Below are 20370 nucleotides of genomic sequence, written 5' to 3' on the forward strand. Positions count from 1 at the left end.
CTGCCAACAACCCGAGTGAGCTTGAAAGTGGATTCTTCCCCATTTAAATCTCCAAATAAGTATGCAGACCGGCTGACACCTTGACTATGGCCTTATAAGACCCTGATCAGAGGACCCAGCTAAGCTGCGCCTGAACTCCTGACTTATAGAAGCAGGGAAAATAAAAGAGTTGTTTTAAGCCACTGAATTAGTGGTAATTTGTTGTGTAGAAATAACCAATAAAAGGTAGACTTGTTCTTTAAAATGTGTACCAAAATAGCAGTGCTTTTGTTAATTATCAGCCAATTAAATGGTGGGCACCACCTATGGGAAATGAAACCTTTGGTTTGAGAATAAAATATCTACAGATAATTTTTCTGGCTACAAATAGATAGCAGGGATGGTTGATAATTAAAGTCTCTCCTGGTTTCTACCAATATAACTATTTCTTCTGCATTGGCTGTGTCCTTGCTACATGCCAAGTACTGTTATAGGCTCTAAGAGAGCAAGAATAGGAATAAAAGCCAAGATTCCATGTCCTCAAAATACTCGCAAGCGGGTCAGGGACACCAAACACATATACGTGAAACAACTTAGGAATCAATGGAAAACAATACATTACTTAGAGTAACACAAACTTACAAAGATGTTGGGAATTTGATCTGGAAAAATGACAGTCATTTTTAAATGTACTTCCATTTGCCTTTAGATGTTTTGGGTACCTACATTTGATTGTAAATATGCCTGCTGTTCTGAGTTCACCTGAAAACAAGTAGGACAAGCACACCATGTCATTTGCCCCATTTTCCTGTGCACTGGGAAAGGCAAAGCCTCATTCTTTCATGTCAGTTGCTGCTGCGTTTGTCTCCGTCACATCTGCCCTGGAGCAGAGGAGAGAGGTGGGGGGAAAGGTTGAGGTCAAGGGACTTTTCTTCTTCCTCAGTACCACTACTGTACTTGAGTACATAAGCTGTAGCATTTTTCTTCCTAATTTAAGAAAACTACATGCTTGCTACAAACAATTAAGAAATTGTAAACAAGGACAAAAGGAAAATAAAAACTTGTAAGCTAGTCTCAGAAAAAAATATTTTGAAAATTTTGGGTTAACCTAACTGTACCTATTTGCAGTTAACATGATAGTCTATGTTGAAAATTTCCAGCAACCTACAAAAAAACAAAAATAAGAAGTCCTGGGATTAATAAATGAGTTCAGCAAGGTCAGAGGATACAAGATCCATGCACAAATATCAACTGCCTTTTCCTATGTACTAAGAATGAATATGTGCAAAAAACAAAATAAAAAATGCAATACCGTATATACTCCAAAAAATGAAACATTTAGGTATACACTTACCAAAATATGCATAGGATGTGTCTGCTAAAAACTACAAAATGCTGATGAAAGAAATTAAAGACATAAATAAGTGGGGGGACCCAAATCAATATGCTCAACTGATTTTTTACAAAACTGAACAAGAAGTTCAATGAAGGAAGGATAGCCTTTCAAGAAATGGTGCTGGAGGAATCAGAAATTCATAGGGGAAAAAATGAAGCTTCACCTAAACCTCACACTTTATATAAAAATTAACTCAAAATGAATCATGGACATAAATGCAAAACTATAAATGTTTTAGAAAAAGCATTGGAGAAAATCTTTAGGATCTGGGGCTAAGCAGCGACTTCTCAGACTTGACACCAAAAGCACAGCCCTTATAAGAAAAACATTGATAAATTGGACATCTTCAAAACTTACAACTTTTGCTCTGTGTGAAGCAGATGAATAGGCAAAGTATACTCTCAAAACTCAACCGTAAAACAAGCAAACCATCCAATTAGAACATGGGCAAAAGACATGAAGAGACATTTTACTGAAGAAGATATACAGATGGCAAATAAGCACATGAAAAGATGTTCAAAATCGTTAGCCATTAGGAAAATGCAAATTAAAACCCCAAGGAAATAACGCCACATACCTATCAGAATGGCTAAAATAAAAAAACAACAACAACCTCAAATGCCGGCGAGGATTTGGAGAAGCTGAATCATCCATACATTGCTGGCAGGAATGTAAAACGCCTCAGGCAAATTTGAAAAGTTTGGCGATTTATTAGAAAACTAAACATGTAACTACCGTATGGCCCAGCAATTGTAGAGGTGGGCATTTATCTCAGAGAAACGAAGACTTCATTCACAAAAACACCTGAACATCAATCAATGGGCTCAAACATAGCAACAATTGTGAGGATGGCACTGGACTGGACAGTGTTTCGTTCTGCTGTACATAGGGCCGCTATGAGTCAGAACCGACTCAATGGCACCTAACAACAACAAATATATGTACATATATGTATATATTTGTATGCATATGTATACATACATACACATACATTCATATGTTCTGAGGTGGGGTACATATATTTCACAATGGCACAACAAAGTTTATATATTCCTAATTATGAGGAGCACAAAATATCCATCAAGTGATTCAGAGCATGTCAGAATTGGGGCTGTTTTAAGATGAGTGACCAAATGACTTGGTTCTTTCCATCTCTGTCCCTTTAAACTATATGACGGTAGTGCTCCTTGACAAGGATACAATGGGCCCTGCTGATGAATTTTGCTGCCACAGTTACTGCCTGCCCCCATTCTAAAGATGTGTCATCTCCTGCTTCAGCCTCAAAATAGCCGCAGTGGCAGAAGTCCATGGAACCAGAGGCAAAGTTGAATGATGGCCACTGCCCATTCTCTTCACTTGACCCAAGAGGCCAATGGCAATAGCCCACAGACCCACTGAGGGAGATGGATACTATTTACCAGAAGTAAATACGGCCCAGCTTGTACTTTGGAACAATTGATCAACGTTGCCACTTGCATAAGTTTCTCGCAAAGGTTATGCAGCGCCTGAGCATGACCATGGCAGAATCACTGGGCCTCGTTACCATCTGTCTTTTAGGATATCTACTCAGTGCTGACTGTACAGGTTTGTTTCCTTCTTTAAAATACATTGAGCATGTTTGTCTTTTAGATATAGAAATGTCTGGTGCTATCTTTGTCACTAAGTAATGATCACATGATTTGACAGCTATATTTTAGATTCAATCAGCCATCATGTGGGTTGGTAAGTAGGTTCTCTGGTAGCTGGGTCTTCTTTTTTAAGTATAGATTTTCAATCCTAATGTTATTTTTTCTTAATGAACACTGTTGAGCTTATGATTAAATAATGTAATTCCTCTTAGAAAACAGTCATCTACTTGGTTAAAAAAAATTAAAAGAGGAGAAACATTTTAACAAGGATACAGCAGAATACAGAGAAAAAAATTAACTCATTTTGGGTTTTTTGGATGCACCACTTTGAAATAAAAATGTAAAACATTAAAACCACAAACAGTGGTTTTATTTTCATGAAAACTCTGAATTTTAAGACATATTATGTGTTTTAAAAGTTTAGAACTATGTAACGAGGCATGTCCAATTATAAAAATCTGTAAAATTGTCTATCTTCAATTTAAAGTTTCTGTTAAAACACAGCCATTTAACTTTTCATTAGAAAGTTGTTATTTATCACCAGAGTTTTTCACAGATTAGGAGGAAGTCATTTTGTCTCTGATTCCAAACATTTCAAAGTTGAAATTTGGGGAAACTCAGAACACAGTTGAGCTCCCTGGGGGAGTAAAACGAGTACAAGAATTGGCATATAGACTAGGAACTTACTTAAGCCATGTATATTACTTTTTTTTTTTTTTATAACTTCAGTAACTTTCTGCACTCCCCAGAGGAAGATATAGAGGGAAGACATTATTCCATGTGGACAAACAGTGTGTTCTCTCAGGAAGCATTTATCACGCTTACTTGTCAACCTACTAGAATCAAGTCTATCAGCTGACAATGCCAGGATCAGGGGTGCCAACCCCAAGTGTCCCCAGAAAGCAGACTGACGCTGTGGTTTCTACTATAGACATGATGTCAGATATGGAATCAGACTGAAAGGCAGAAATAATGATGTGAGAATGCAAAGGTTCAATCCAACTAGCAAAGTGGGTAGAGTCGAGGGATAAATAAAATTTGCCAGAAGTCACACAAAGCCAGAAATAAAGCCAGGTCATTCAACATATCTCATCAGTGAGGTCTGGGAAGACAAAGGACTCAAGCGCTCCCATCAAGAGAAATGGGGAGATGAAGGAGGTTGAAAGAGGGCTGCTGCAGCCCTCAGACGTTGGGGGATCTCAGATGTTGGGAAAAAGATGGGGCACAGGCAGAAAGAGGGACTAGGAATTCAGAGGTTGGAAAATGATGACTAGAGATAAACATGAAGTGTGCTCCCAAGAAAGCTAAATATAAAAAAAAAAAAAAATGACCCCTGAAAATACTGAGCAGAAAGGCAGTGTGATTCTGGAGCCATCGAAGTCAAATAAGAGGCCCCTGTGGAGTCCCTGGGTGGCGCAAATGGTTAAGCATTGGATTACTGACTGAAGGTTGGTGGCTCATACCCACCCAGAGGCACTTCAGAAGTAAGGCCTGGTGATCTGCTTCCGAAAGGTCACAGACTTGAAAACCCTATAGAGTGCAGTTCTACTCTGTGCACATGGGGTCACCACGAGTTGGAATCAACTCAACTGCAACTAACAACAACAAGAGGAGAGGGCCAGGGGACAGAGTTGGACGAAAATGTGGAACAAAATTCTAACTCACACACACACACACAAAAGACCAGACTTACTGGTCTGACAGAGACTGGAGAAACCCCAAGAGTATGGCCCCTGGACACCCTTTTAACTCAGTACTGAAGTCACTCCTGAGGTTCACCCTTCAGCCAAAGATTGGACAAGACCATAAAACAAAACGAGACTAAATGGGCACACCAGCCCAGGAGCAAGGGTGAGAAGGCAGGAGGGACAGTAAAGCTGGTAACGGGGAGCCCAAGGTTGAGAAGGGGAGGGTGTTGACATGTCATGGGTTGTTAAACAATGTCATAAAACAATATGTGTACTAACTGTTTAATGAGAAACTAGTTTGCTCTGTAAACCTTCATCTAAAGTACAATTTAAAAAGTTAAATTAAAAAAAAAAGAAAGACATGTGAAAACTGAGGAGTGCCACTGATGGCTGGCTGGTAGAGGACACTCAGTCTGGCCATACTCTCATGAACTGATAGCGAGAGGTGCAAGACTAGGGGAGGCCTCTCTTGAGGCCACTGCCATCATCCAGAGTAGACACAAGGACCTACATCAGGACAGTGGCTGTAGAGACAGAGAAGAGAGGAGAGAATTCAAGTGATATTGTTGTTGTTAGCTGCCATTGGATTGGCCCCCAACTCGTGGTCATGCCATGCACGACAGAATGAAACGTTGCCCGATCCAGTGCCCTCTCCATGATCAGCTGCAGATTGGATTGTTGTGATCCATAGGGTTTTCATTGTCTGATTTCAAAGCAGATTGTCAGGCCTTTCTTCCTACTCTATCTAGGAAGCTCTGTTGACACCTGTTCAGCATCACAGCAATACGCAAGCTCCATGCACAGATGGGTGGTAGCTGCATATGAGGTGCATTGACTGGGAATTGAAACTTGGTCTCTTCCAGAAGGGGAGAATTCTACCACTGAACCACTACTGTCCACTATAAATGATGTTAAGGAGGTAGAAATGATTAGACTTACTAACCATCTGGGTATGGAAAGGGAACAGGTTAAGGGGAAGTATACAGAGTATGTCTTGGGCATTTTGAATTTGATGTTATGATTCTGGGACGCAGCTAGCAGCCACAGGCATTGGCTCTGCAGACTGACTGCCAGAGTCTTAATCCTGGCTCTGCTGCTAGTATGTTACCTTAAACAAATTACTTAACCTCTCTGAACCTTAGTTTTCCTCATTAACAAAAATGGGATAAAAGTACCTATCTCATGGGACTGTTATAAGGATGAAATGGGATAATGGATGCAAAACACTGAACACAGTGTCCACCACATCAGAAGCATTAAATAAACATCAGCCTCCACTAGCCACATTACAGTGAACAGTTAGGGGGCTGGAAAGATAACCTGGAATTCAGATGTATAAAAGTAGTTGCAGCCATGAGTATGTGAGCATCCAGGGAGTGACCATGGATATTGTGGCACCTAATATAGTGCCTGGAATCTCTGGATGGTGCAAATGGTTAACAAGCTCTCCTGCTAATGGAAAGGTTGGAGGCTTGAGTCCACCTAAAGACGCATTAGAAGAAAGGCTTGGCAATCTACTCCTGAAATATCGGTCACTGAAAATTCTATGGAGCACTGGAGGGGGGATGGGAAGATAGAGAGAGAGGGAAGATGGCAAAATTGGCACGAAACGAGAGACTGTAAGGGCTGACTCAATAGGGGGAGAGCAAGTGGGAGAAGGGAGTAAGATGTATGTAAACCTACATGTGACAGACTGATTGGAATGGTAAATGTTCACTTGAAGCTTAATAAAAATTAAAAAAAAATTCTATGGAGCATGTGGGGTTGTCATGTGTTGAAGTTGACTCAATAGCAACTGTTTTTTTTTTTTTAAGGAAAGGAAAGAGCTAGACAACAGTGCATTAAACAGCTAAAGGGGATTGAAAAATTATGAAGGAAGGCAGGCAGGCATGAGAGGAATAAGGAGAAAAAGAGATAACCAACATTCACCAGCCTACACATATTATCTCACTAATCCTGCCTACAACCCTTGAGGTAGATATTCTTATTACGCTATCGTTATACCCATTGTACATTGACAATATTAAGGTTCAGAGGGTATATGATTTGCCCAAGGCCCCACAGCCAATCAGTGGCAGAGACATGATTCAAACCGATATATTTTTCACTCCAAACCCGTTGCTGTCAAGTCAGTTCTGACTATTGGTCACCCCATGTGTTAAAGAGTGGAGCTGCTCCATAGTGTTTTCTTGATTGTAATCTTTATGGAAACAGATCGCCAGGACTTTCTTCCATGGTGCTCTTGGGTAGGTTTCAACCACCAACCTTTGGGTTAGTAGTCGAGCACAAACCATTTGTGCCACTGAGGGCCCTTTTGCACTCTACCACAGTGTAAATGGGTGTAGACATAGGCACCATTGTAAAGGAGCCCAAAGCCAAGGAAATGGGTTGCTGAGCAGAGAGCAGGGCCTGGTGGAAGCTGGGAGGCAGGGATATGTGATGGTACCCATCTGCACCTTGGTGATTTTCTCCCACAGTGCTCAGTTGTCTCAGAAGAGAAAACAGATGGCTGCCTTGATCTTAGGTTTGGGATTGCAGGGTAGCCGCAGCACTGAAGAAAGGGGCTAAGGGAATTGAGGAAGTTGGCAAGGGAAGAGTTGAAGGGAAAAAGTTTAAACTAAACTCAGAGAAAAAGTAAAGTCCAGAGGGGATTTTCAAAGGAAGAGAAAAGTGAGGTTGTCAAGAGACCAGAAGTTTCCACTGAAAACACGGGAATAAATTTGTTTTGTTTTGCGAGTTAAGAAGTCAGTTCTAAAAGGCCCTGGGAAGTTCATCTTTTAAGCACATGGTCCTATTAGATGGTGTCACATATATTTCTAGTCTTTTTTTTTTCTTGTTAATCTGTTTTTTTTTTTTATTTATTTTGTTCTGTTGTTGTTGAGAACATACATAGAAGAACATACACCAATTCAACAATTTCTACATATACAATTTGGTGACATTGATTACATTCTTCAAGTTATGCAATCATTCTCACCCTCCTTTTCTGAGTTGTTACATTGCTAGTCTTTTGAAGAAAGGACCAACTCTGGGTGGCTTCTTAAATTCCTGATATTAATCACACACACACACACACACACACACACACGACTTTACAAGTCATATATATGACCATATGGGGCAGTTCTACTCTGTTCTATAGGGTTGCTGTGAGTTCGAATCCACACGACAGCAGTGGGTTTGGTTTTTTTTTTATAGAAAGAGAGAGGGAGAAGGCTATGAAGGGCAGTGTCTTAGTTATCTAGTGCTGCTATAACAGAAATACCACAGGCTGATGGCTTTAATAAAGGAAATTATCCTCTCACAGTCTAGGAGGCTAGAAGTCCAAATTCAGGGCGCCAGCTCTAGGGGAAGGCTTTCTCTCACTGTCTGCTCTGGGAGAATGTCCTTCTCGTCAATCTCCCCTGGTCTAGGAGCTTCTCAGTGCAGGGACTCTGGGTCCAAAGGATATGCTACACTCCTGGTGCTCCTTTCTTGGTGATAGTAGGTCCCCCTCCTCTCTGCTCTCTTCTTCCCTCTTTTATATCCCAAAGAGATTGACTCAAGACACAACCTAATCCTGTAGATTGCATCCTGCCTCATTAATATAACTGCCTCTAATCCTGCCTCATTAACATCGTAGAGGTTAAGATTTACAACACATAGGATAATTACTTCAGATCACAAGATGGAAGACAACCACATAATACTGGGAATCATGGCCTAGTCAAGTTGACACACATTTTGTGGGGCAGGGGGATGCAATTTAATATATAACAGGTAGAGACCTCAGTTCTCCAGAGTTCAGGAGCACCCTCGAGGCTTGGCAATCATAACTAAAATAAACCTCGCCAGGAATCCCAGGGGAATGCTTAAGTCACTGGAATTCCTGAAGGTGTTGTGAGTCAGAAGGGAACAAACAAACCCAGTGGTTTTTCTTGAACATCTAGTGAGAGATATGGGGCTCAGATTAGCAGCTGGACCACAGTTAGGCCCCTGTTCTTCCAGGACAAAACATGTTGCCAAGTCATTTGGGCGACTGCATCCTCCAACAGCCCAGGCAAGGTGATGGAGTAATTAGCTCTTTTCAAGCGATGACAAAGTGTGAAGTTAACTGCTTATTTGAGAACTTTCTTTTTCGTCCAAAGTAAATTCAAATACAATTGAAAATCTGATCTTTTATTACTAGAGCTCTCCTAACTAAAAGTAAAATTGAATTTTAATTCCTAAAACTTCATGTGTATACAGTACCGTGGGAACATCATAGATTTTAGCTCCAGGCCTCACAGAGAAATTAGCTTTGGGATTACTTGGGTTAAAAACAAAGCCTTGGGTAAGAGATGTATTTAATTTTCATGATGTTTTCTTTTTTCTAAAGCTAAAGAATGGTTCTTTTCAATTTTAGTTTTTCTTGATCATGAAAATGCCACCAAAATTCTGAACCGGCCAAAGAGGTATAATTCAGGTAAACTGGAGGAGTTTGTTCAAGGGAATCTTGAAAGAGAATGTATAGAAGAAAAGTGCAGTTTTGAAGAAGCACGAGAAGTTTTTGAAAACACAGAAAAAACTGTGAGTATTTCCATATAACATTCCTCAGATGCAGAGCAAAGAGTAGAGAATCTTTAAAAAAGAAAAAAAAAAACTTCCTTTTGGAATTTTAAAATATCAGTATGTATATGTGTATTATAAATGTTATAAAAGAGAAGGAATAGACCCCCAAACACTTTAAATACTACCATTAATTTGTCCTCATTTTTGTTTTCTTCATAGACTGAGTTTTGGAAGCAGTATGTTGGTAAGCAATTTATCTCACCCTCTTGTTCACATATGAAGCATTTGGGAATTGTGAATTTTTTTTCTCTCTGTAAATAGAAATTATTAAACCTTGTCAAAAATACTCAGAAATATCAGTCTGACTCTTTATCCAAGATTGAATGCTGCTGTCCTACAGGTTTATGCCATTGTGGGAGACATCAGCTAGTGGATAAGTATATTCTTGCCTAGGGCTTCAAAAGAACATCGTTCCATCCCAGGAAACTGGAAAGAAGAAATTGAAATGATTGTATCTTGAGACTGAACGGGCGTTTGCAATCTTCAGTAGAGAATCAGAAAATGCTGATGGGCTTGCTCGTTTGTTGCTTAAAAGCCCTTCTCCTTATGGTGGCCTCTACAATTGCCCTTTCTCTCTTTCTGTTACCCCTTTGACCCCTCCTGCTGCTCTCCTCCTCACACACTATACTGCAGCCACCCTGGCCTCCCTGCTGCTCAGTAAACACTCTAGTAATGCTCCCCCTTTAGAGTCCTTCTTCTGGCTGTTCCTTCAACCTGGAATGCTATTCTCCCAGGCAACCCTAGGCTCACTCCTCACCTCCTTCAGGTTTCTTCCCAAATGTCACCATCTCGGTAAGGCCCACTTTGATTATCCTACTTAATACCTCAACCTGCCGCTCCAGTAGCCCCACCACTCTAGACACCTCTATCCTGCTCTGTGTTGTTCCATAGCAGTTTTCACTATCTAACATAACATATAATTATCTCATTTATAATATTTTTATTGTCTCGTCCCACTAGAATGCAAGCTTCATGTGGGCAGGGATATTAAATTGTTTTATTTACCGATGTATGCCTAGCATCTACAACAATATCTGGTATAGAGGTAATCAGTTATCATAGATTGAATGGATTGACCAAAAGGGGGAAAATGCAAAACTTCCGTTACAACTAATTTTTAAATAGAGTCCCTGGGTGGTGCATATGGCTAATGTGTTCAGCTGCTAAACAAAAGGTTGGAGCTTCAAGTCTTACCCAGAGGAACCTGAGAAGAAAAACCTGGTGATCTACTTCCAAAAGATCACAGACTCTGAAAATTCTATGGAGCACGGCTCTACTCTGACATACAGGGGGTCGCCATGAGTGGGAGTCGACTCAAAGGCAACTGGTTACTGGTTAAATTTTAAAACTAATTTCAAATCCAAGAGGAGAATTTTGAGGGAGTATAAGACCATCTGCATGGACACAAACAATCAGAACCAAATTCATTGAGTTCCATCTTTTCGAGATCCAGTTCTACTTTGCACAGTTCCTGTTCTGGAGACACTATTGGATATTGTTATATCCTTACAACTCATCATTCTTGCACTTTTGCTTTTAAATCAGAGAAGAAGGGGTTCAGTCCACTAGATTGCTTTACCTACTTTTCCTTGCTCTTAGTAACAAACTCTACTGTGACTATTCTCTATTGAGGTATTACCCAACAGTTAGTCCAAACAAGTCTTCCCATGAATTTAAAACTTCAAATCTTGTAGTTTCTTTTTAAAAGCAAATCAATTTCTACTTTTCCAAGAAGAATATTCCTGGCTGTACTTAAACTCCCATGATCCTTCACTGCACCCCTCAAGGGCTGGTCACCTTTGAAGCACCATATTTTTAATTTGGGCCCCTGCCTCCTAGGTCACATAGGCTGTGCGGTGTGCTGTATCTCCAGTATAGATAGATACTTGGGAAACATCAAGGGCATGGTTCAGTCATTGCTGCTTTTTCTTTGAAAAAAATGAAAACTAAAAAGAAAGGAACTCCAAGTCTCTTTTCACTTGCAGCTGAGATTCCTAACCACCACAAAGGTAACCTATGCCATTTCTCATTGCCTGGGCTTTCCTATACAACAGGGACCCAGGCTAACCGCTGCCCTATTGTCTATCAACTTCCCACAGAGAGACCCTGGCTGAAGAAGAGTCATTGCCCAAACACGTTAACTAGCGTCTATCCAAAACTTCACAGTTTACAAAGTGCCTGTCGCGTTTAACCCTCACACTAACCCTGTGAGCAAAGCGTTATTAATTCAATTTTACAGAGGAGAAAACTGAGGCTTAAGGAGGTTAAAGGACTTGCCAAAAGTCACTGAGTTGAGGAGTCATGGAGCCCAGAATCAAACCTAAGTTCTCTAACCTCCCATCCCTTGCTTTCATTATTGTAGCTCATGATCTTCCAATTTAGATGCAGTTATTCGTTATTCATTAAACAGCGACCTAGTAGCCTTAAACAGGAGTCTCTCACTTGGCAAGGTCTTGTCCCTTGTTGTCTTTGACCCCTACCGTCTATGTCTTTACCTCGGCCCAAAGTACAAACAGACGAGCACCCACAGGAGAAACTAAATGTACGATAAAATGACACTCATTTTAAAGGTATGTCTCAGCAAATGAGTTGCTGTGTAGCTGGCTGCAAGCCCAGACCCTCTCAGTGAAACATCCTAAATAATTTAGATTCATTGGTCTGTAATATAAAGTACAAATGTAGCTCATTTTTCAGATCTGTTCTAAACATCAATAATAATAAACCAGAGATAATGTATTTTGTTTTCATAGAATTAGAACAAATTGAAGTATTTGTGCAAAAGCACATTGGATCAAGGGGCATAGGGGACAAGGTCTAATTTTTACAGCAAGCAGATTCTCTGGAGAGGGACTGTTTCTGAGAAAGGGATATTAATCCCTTGGTCAGTGGAACCTAGACACATGCTTCTGACAGGAGGAGGGTGAGTGAGCAGGGATGACACGTACTAGATATCGGGCAGTTTTGCTCTAAAGGATGACTAACAAGTAGAAATTTTTCTTTGGTTTCCCTTTTCGCTCATCCTTTTAATCTTGTCATTTTATTCTTTTATTTCTCATATATTGAGTCTTACTGATCCAGCTCCTTTTTTTATTCAGGGCTATTTTTCTTAGCTAAAAGTGCTTACCAATCTCCCTTTTGGTTCTATTCCTCCTCTTCTGCAGAAACTTCCTTAGATGTGTGGATTGAGGCAGAGAGCTAAGAAACCAAACTTAAGGTTCCCTTCTCATCCTGACCCTTCCCCTCTAGCTTATTCCTTCCTCCTGTTTTCTTACCACTGGTGTCTTCAAAGGCTTTCGAGAATTCTGTAAATGTAGAAACTTCAGGAAAGGTGGAATGGGAACATTGACAATCTGTACATAAGTAAAGCACATTTACAGAATCTTTTTTTTTTGTTTTGGTTCTTTATGATATATTGAAAGTTGTTCCTTACTTTACCTAGACCAGTTAGGACCTAGCTGTTATACAGTAGGCTATCTTTAAGCAGTGCAGTAATAAATGCTTCTGGCATCTTTCCTATTGTCTTGAACCATTACTGCATACTATACTTAAAAAGTACATGAAAATACAAGAAAGTAGGTGCTTTTGCCCTGCAAGTAGGTGGCAAGTTTCTTGAGGAGAAGCACCACAGTGTTATCTAGATCAGCTTACACTGCAGAACTCGTGCCAAAGCAGGTCTTGTCTGGCATACAGATAACAGTTTTTGAAATGATTTGATTTGATTTAGAATTAATTCCTCCATCATTCTATATGGAAGGATTGAAAATCCTTCTCACCTTATGCTGATATAGTACATTTCTATACCCAGACATTTTTCTTCCTCTTCCCTTACCAAAAAAAAAAAAAAAGAGCCCATTACCATCAAGTTGATTCTGACTCATAGTGACCCTACAGGACAGAGTAGAACTGCCTCACAGTGTTCCCAAGTAGCAGCAGGTGAATTCGAACTGCTGACCTTTTGGTTAGCAGCTAAGCTCTTAACCGCTATGCCACCAGGGGGCGCCTCTCCTCTGTTGGGTTGTATAAACTATGGACAAGCCTCTCTCAGGGCAATTTCCTAGGATAGTGCTAACCTAAGAACATTTGCTTAGGTGACTTTTAGAAAACTCAGGAAGACAGGGGCATCACATGCCTCTAGGAATGGCTTCCAGGTCAGCAGTTCTGCTCTAACCCTATAATCAGGCTCCCCTCCCCATGGGTCTGTGTAGGGAGGACTAGGCACTCTAAGCCATTTATCTGCTAATTCAGCTTCTTCATCTGTCTCAAAGATGGAGACCAGTGTGAGTCCAATCCATGTTTAAATGGCGGCATGTGCAAGGATGACATTAATTCCTATGAATGTTGGTGTCTAGCTGGATTTGAAGGAAAGAACTGTGAATTAGGTAAGTAAAGTTTTTAATACTCATCATTCCAAAGTTTCCCTCTAAAACTAGATGAAACTAGAAAAGGTAATATTCATATATCATAATATTCTCTTAAAAATACATACTTTCAAATCTTATGAACATTCACTCCCTCTGTAGTCATAGTTTTCAAGGTATGAGCTCAAGAAACCATATTAAGAGAAATAACATTTAGTAGCTAATATAAGTGGTAATGATGTTTCAGTCACTTTACTAAGGACACCATCTCATTTAATCCTCAATGAAGCATATGAAGTCAGTACTGTTATGATCCCTATTCTATACAGATGAGAAAATAGCAGCTCAAAGAGCTCAAGAACACAGAGGCAGTAAATGGCAGAGCCAGGACTTGAACTTTAATTTGTATGACTTCAAACCCCAGTGCTTCTAACTACCATACTATCTGAAAACTCAGAGAAAACAACCAATAACATTGTTTCATCTCATGACTAATTTGCTGTTAACATAGGCAGTGGAAGCTAATTAAGTATAGAACTAGGGTATGACAAGGTCAATACCCCCATGTAATAGGAACTTCTCAAATATACCATCACCCATCTGTCAGTTTGCTGAACTGTGGTGGCTTGCATGTTGCTATGATGGTGGAAGCTATGCCACCGGTATTTCAAATACCAGCAGGGTCACCCATGGTGGACAGGTTTCAGCGGAGATTCCAGACTCAAACATACTAAGAAGAAAGACCAGGCAATCTACTTCCAAAAATCAGCCAATGGAAACTGTATGAATCAAAACAGAATATTGTCCAATATGGTGCTGGAAGATGAGCCCCGTAGGTTGGAAGACACTCAGAAAACACAGTGGCTGAAAAATGGACTCAAACATACCAACGATCGTGGAGATGGCACAGGAACAGGCAATGTTTTATTCTGTTGTACATGGGGTCGCCATGGGTTGAAGACTACTGGATGGCAACTAATAACCACCACCTCAAATACAAAGCACTTCACAGGTTAAATTTGTTGACAGAAATCAGAGTTCATTCCTGAATTTGACTTCAAAAGAGCTCCATAGCAAATCTACGATCATCATGTATCTTTTCTCCTCATAGCCTGGAACATTTTTTTCTGAAATTTCGGTAATTGAAGCAGTCAACCCCAAAGTCCTTTGCCTACTTGTTTATTATCTCCTGAGGCAATATAACTGGCATTATGATTGTGAAAAGCACACAGTGCTGATGAAGGATTCTTTCTACTTGGAACGAGGAGGAGAATGGAGATACCATCCTAGGGAAATTATTTAACACCACAGGCTACATGACTAAGGGCAAAGAGTACAAAATTAGCAGGAATCTACCACAGTGTTGTAGGAACTCACCTGATACATGGATGAAAAAGGCATAAAATGAAATGAAACGTAGCAGCTGCACTGGCCCTGTTGAGAAAGGAAACAAAGTCACCTGTCAAGTTGGTCAGAAATCCTTTCAGCACTAAAGAGAAATCCATTGATCTTCCTCCTTTGAGATCTAAACGATAAAAAAGAAGATAAGAAAAGGCAACTGTGATAGGGCAAACACACTTAAGAAGAAAGAAGAGAGTGAAGTGGGGTAGATGAAGTGGTACACCTGGCTTGAACACCCATTCCCTCAGGTTTCCCAGTGCAAGTCTCCATGTCACCAGCCAATGCCTGGGTTACATTTCCTGTGGGTGTCATAATTGGTTCAACAGCTCTGAAGTGCTCCTGTCAGCTGAAAGGTTATAATTTCAGATTCAGATTTACCTAGATAAAGTTGATCCTGCTATTATATTATTATAGAAATTAACTGAAATCTTTGGAGTAGTTACTCATTATCAACTTAAATAATATAACTACTGGAGCTGAGGGAATGAATAACCCAATTAGTCTTAGCTAAGGCTTAGGAGCACATGAAGAAAGTATAGTTGAAAACAGTGCTTAGCGTTAAACATTCCTAAATACCTTTATCTAGTTCAAAATAAAAACACTTTGAAAGAGGAGACAAATCACCCTGAGGAATGTAAATATAAGCCTCAAACGTCTAGAGCAGGTTTTACTGCAAATGTAAGGTGGTGGTTCACATAACAGGAAGGCGCCACCCCCAGCTGCCACTACGCTGGTTACTCTTGGGTCCCCACACTAGTTTGCTTAGGCCTCTGCAGTCGTACTGCAGCCTATGTAGCCACCGCTACCACACCTGGCCTCTAGGGTGCATTGATCTCCCCAGCCATCCTAATGAAGGCTTCGAAAAATCCTTTCTGCTCAGCTAATTCAGAAACAAGGTAGGAATGCTCCTCAAAAGTTCTTTATGTGTAGACAACTCTTGGAAGAAATTTGGCTAAACTAGTGGAAGTAAGAGTGTAAGTTAGAACAACTTTTTTGAATGGTAAGTAGGCAGAATTTATAAAAATTTCAAATACATATATTTTAACTCAACAAATCTACTTCTGAGAAATAATTCTACAAGTGTACTTCACAAGTTCACAAAGACCTATGAAGGATGTCTGTTGAGGCGTTTTATAAATAGCTGAAGTGGAACGCCCTGTGGCGCGCAGCTATACTCGGCAACACGTAGCGTCGCCAGCGGTTGGAATTGACTCCATGGCAACTGGTTATGGTTAAAGTGGAATGCAGCTCACCTGTTCATTAAAAGAGGGCTAGTTAAGCCTGAGCCCAGAAGAACTAGATGGTGCCCGGTTCCTACCACCGACTACTCTGACAGGGATCACAACAGAGGATCCCAGACAGAGTGGGAGAAAAATGTAGAACAAAATTCAAATTCACAAAAAAAGATCAGACTTACTGGTCTGACAGAGACTGGAGGAATCCCTGAGAATATGGCCCCTGGACACCCTGCTAACTCAGAATTGAAGCCACTCCTGAAATCCACCTTTTAGCCAAAGATTAGATAGCCCTATAAAACAAACAATAACACACATGAGGAACATGCTTCTTAGTTCAGTGAAGTAAATGAGACTAAATGGGTAGCTCCTGCAAAAGCAGAATGAGAAAGCAGGAAGGGACCGGAACACGACAAATGGACACAGACAACTCGGGGTGGAAAGGGAAAGAGTGCTGACACTTTGTGGGGATTGCAACCAATGTCACAAAACTATTTTTGTATAAATTTTTAATGAGAAGCTAACTTGCACTATAAACTTTCACCCAAAGCACAATAAAATTAAAAAAAAAAAGGCTGGTTAAAAGAACTACAGCACAGCCATACAATGAATATTATGCAACCATTAGAAAGAATAGGGTAAATTTCTATGTACTGAAATGGAAAATATATCCAAGACTGGATGTGTTCAGAGAAAAGGATAGCCATGTATATTTTTATAAATGCATAGAAATCTCTTTTAAAAAGATACTGTATTTTTATGCAAATAACACACACATTATACATTTTTGCCAACCACACAACTCTCTCGAGTGTTATTTTTCTAAGTGCACTATGAGTGTTATATGTGTACATACATTATTTACATGGGCACGTTATTTGTGAAAAAGATACACAAGAAACTTCTCCTTGTGGTTGGTTACCTCTGTAGGGTGGTAAGGGTAAGAAAAATTTTACATTGTCATTTTATGTTTTTTGGTCTGTTTGGATTTTTATTATGGGTATGTACAGTGGAGGTTTTAAATATAATTTCTGTATCTTAAAAAATAAAAAGCTGTTTATCTCACACTTGAGGAGTGCAACAGCAAAAACACATACAAATTCCCATTTAAGCTTGTTGCTTTTTCTTCAAACTGAACTAGTCTAGTCTCAAAAGTGCTTAGAGGGTACAGTTCATGGAGTATCTGAGTTCCAAGCCACTAGCCTCACCCTGCCTGGGAAAGGGAAGAGAGATTTCCATTGTTAAAACCTTTTGGTTTTCCTTTCCCTTTCTTCATCAAGCTCCTCTCCAGGCGCATGCTTTCCAGTTAGAAGAATAACAATTAAGTGGCTACTGGGGCCCTTTGGAAACCCTGGTGGCACAGTGGCAAAGAGCTACAGCTGCTAACCAAAAGGTTGGCAGTTCAAATCCACCTGGCACTCCTTGGAAACTCTATGGGGCAGTTCTGCTCTGTCCGATAGAGTTGCTGTGAGTTGGAACCAATTCAGTGGCAATGGGTTTCGTTTTTCGGGTTTCGTTTTTTTTGGGGGGGCCCTTTGGCTAGACTAAAGATGATTGTATGGCCACAGCTGCACGTCACATCAGAATCCCTTTCAGACAGATCAAGGTCTGTAAGAACTTGGTCTTCCCTGTCCTTCTAAAGAGTAGAAGAGGGTATTTTCCCACAGCAAAGTAGGGTGGGAAGAAAATAAAAATCACAACAAGCACATAAACGCTCTTTTTTCTTTTTCCCATTTTGCTAGCATGTCACATCACTACTGTCCTATTCACTGTGTATGTCCATGAAGGGGAGGGAAGGATACATAAGTTGAGTTTAGTCAAATAACTGCATATTTTATGGTCAACTTGCCAAATAGAGCATCTTTTGGCCAAGCTTCTGTTCTCACATCAGTAAATATATCAGGGGAGATGAAGGCAGAGTAAAATAAAACAGAATATGACAACATTTACACTAGACATGAGGGGACAGAAATAGCTGTTTGTATTAACAGGGAGGGAGAAGAAGGGATGCTTTAAGATGTTTTTTAACAGACAGTCTGGGCTCTGAGATCAGCTCCAGGACCAGAGGAGAACCCATGCCCAACTCAGCACCTGACATCTAAGTGCTAATACGTGACGGATACATGAGTACCATATTGACTGTTCCATAGGCCCCAGTCTATGAAACTCAGCCCTGGAACTCCTTGTGCTGTTATTGTGTTTTGGGGATCTTAAGCTCCTTACCTGAGGGCAAAAAATTACTGATTGGCCAGCAATATTTCCCACCACATCCACAAACCAAGCTGGAGATCAACAGCAAGGTACTGGGCCCTTAGGGAAATGGCAAATGTGGAAAATGATAGAGAGATCTGGTTACTCAGCCAAGGACACAGGATCAGAGTTGGGAAAACCACACTGAGTTTACTAATTCCCATTGTACAGGCTCTGGTCAAAGCCAGGCTGCACCTACCACCTACCTCTGTTAACTTATCTCAATCTCATATTGACTGAACACTTTCTACAGGTGGTATTTGATTTGGCTGAACATTTTAGTATTGCTTTGTAGCAACAAAATGATAGCTAGTAACATGAAAGGAGCCAGGGATCTTATCATCATTAGTGAGGAGAAAGGTCCTAAGACAATAAATAAATAAACAAATAAATAAGAACCAAGTGCCATTTTGTAGATCATGTACTCAGCGGATTATTAGTAGCAAAGGCTAAAACTCAAGCTGGTTCCTTTGTCCACCTGGCAAGAGTTGTTTTGTCTTCCTCTTTTCCTGGAATTCTCAGTGTAAGTAACTTGAGCTAATTATTACAAAACCTATAATCCCAAAAAACCCACTGCTGTCAAGCCGATTCCAACTCATAGTGACCCCGTAGGGTTTCTAAGGCTGTAAATCTCTACGGAAGCAGATTGCTACATCTTTCTCCTGTGGAGCCGCTGGTGGTTTTGAACAGCCAACCTTTCAGTTAGCAGTCAATTGCTTTAACCACTGTGCCACCAGGGCTCCTTTAGCCTATAATAGTCTATGTAAAATATAATTAGAAAGATTAGATTTGTTACAAAAAAAAAAAAAAACCTGATATATTCCAAAGCCATATAGTCACTCTCTTAGCCTGGATTCCTGAGAGAAAAAAAAGCCTGTGACAATAGTTTATTTATTAGGAGAGGCAACCCTAGGGAGCAAGAGTAAAGAACAGGGGAGTAAGGCAGTGAGGAAAGGAGGACCAATAAGAGGATGAATTCTCTAACTATTCGCCTATAACTGCAAGTGACTGCTTGATCTCCTGGAATATCCTCAAAGAAGCCACACGAACTGCATTTCAGGATAGTCCACCTCAGAGAGGGGTAGAGGTGAAAGGGGAGAGAATTTCTCCAGCAGCATTTGTCTCCCATTGGTCAAAGGATCAGTCTATGGGGTGTTAATGCCCTACATTCCCAGACTGCACTATATAGGCGTCCAAAGAGATTGGATGGCAAAACTTGCCTGAGCATCAACAGGGAGGTGCCAAATCAAGAGACGAGAGGCACATAGTGCAGATGGGACAAGGCAATTCAAGGGGGGACCTGTATGGAGTCAGCTGAAGTCCACGCAGAGCTGATCACCACGATGCTGGAAAAAGACACAGGAGGCTGAGAGGACCTCAGGTGGTGCATTCCAAAAAAAAAAAAAATTGCCATCGAGTTGATTTTGACTCATAGCAACCCTATAGGACAGGGAAGAACTGCCCCATAGAGTTTCCAAGGAGTGGCTGGTGGATTCAAACTGCCGACCTTTTGGTTAGCAGCTATAGCTCTTAACCACTACACCACCAGGGCTCCATCAGGTGGTGCATAAAAGGTGTCTAATACAGTCACTTTTTTTTCAAATTTCCCATGTTATAATTGCACTGACAACTGAGCACTTCTGTAGCAAGTTGCAGTGTCAAGCATGTATGTTCAGCATGCAGGTAAGAGGGAGGGAAGGTGTCATATACACATTATGCTCCCATACTGCTCTAGAAATAGAAATAGCCCAAACATAGAGCCTGTTTCTCTTAACCAAACAGGTCTCAGTTAACAAGCCCTGAACCATGCCACTTCCTACTCTTGAAATAGCATAGGAGAAACAA

General features: G+C 40.5%; 1 protein-coding gene across 2 annotated transcripts in view; it reads left to right on the forward strand.

The window, feature by feature from the left end:
- Positions 1-2871: 2871 nt before the first annotated feature.
- F9 (coagulation factor IX) overlaps positions 2872-20370 on the forward strand; it is a 32277-nt gene continuing 14778 nt past the window's right edge. The window contains exons 1-4 of one of the 2 annotated variants that reach the window (XM_003420506.4): positions 2872-2959; positions 9076-9239; positions 9441-9465; positions 13547-13660. In XM_003420506.4, the coding sequence (XP_003420554.1) occupies positions 2872-2959; positions 9076-9239; positions 9441-9465; positions 13547-13660 (391 nt within the window). The remainder of the gene's footprint in view (positions 2960-9075; positions 9240-9440; positions 9466-13546; positions 13661-20370) is intronic. The other variant, XM_010600034.3, reaches the window with a different exon arrangement.

The sequence above is a fragment of the Loxodonta africana genome, chromosome X, assembly GCF_030014295.1.
Source record: "Loxodonta africana isolate mLoxAfr1 chromosome X, mLoxAfr1.hap2, whole genome shotgun sequence".
NCBI lineage: Eukaryota > Metazoa > Chordata > Mammalia > Proboscidea > Elephantidae > Loxodonta > Loxodonta africana.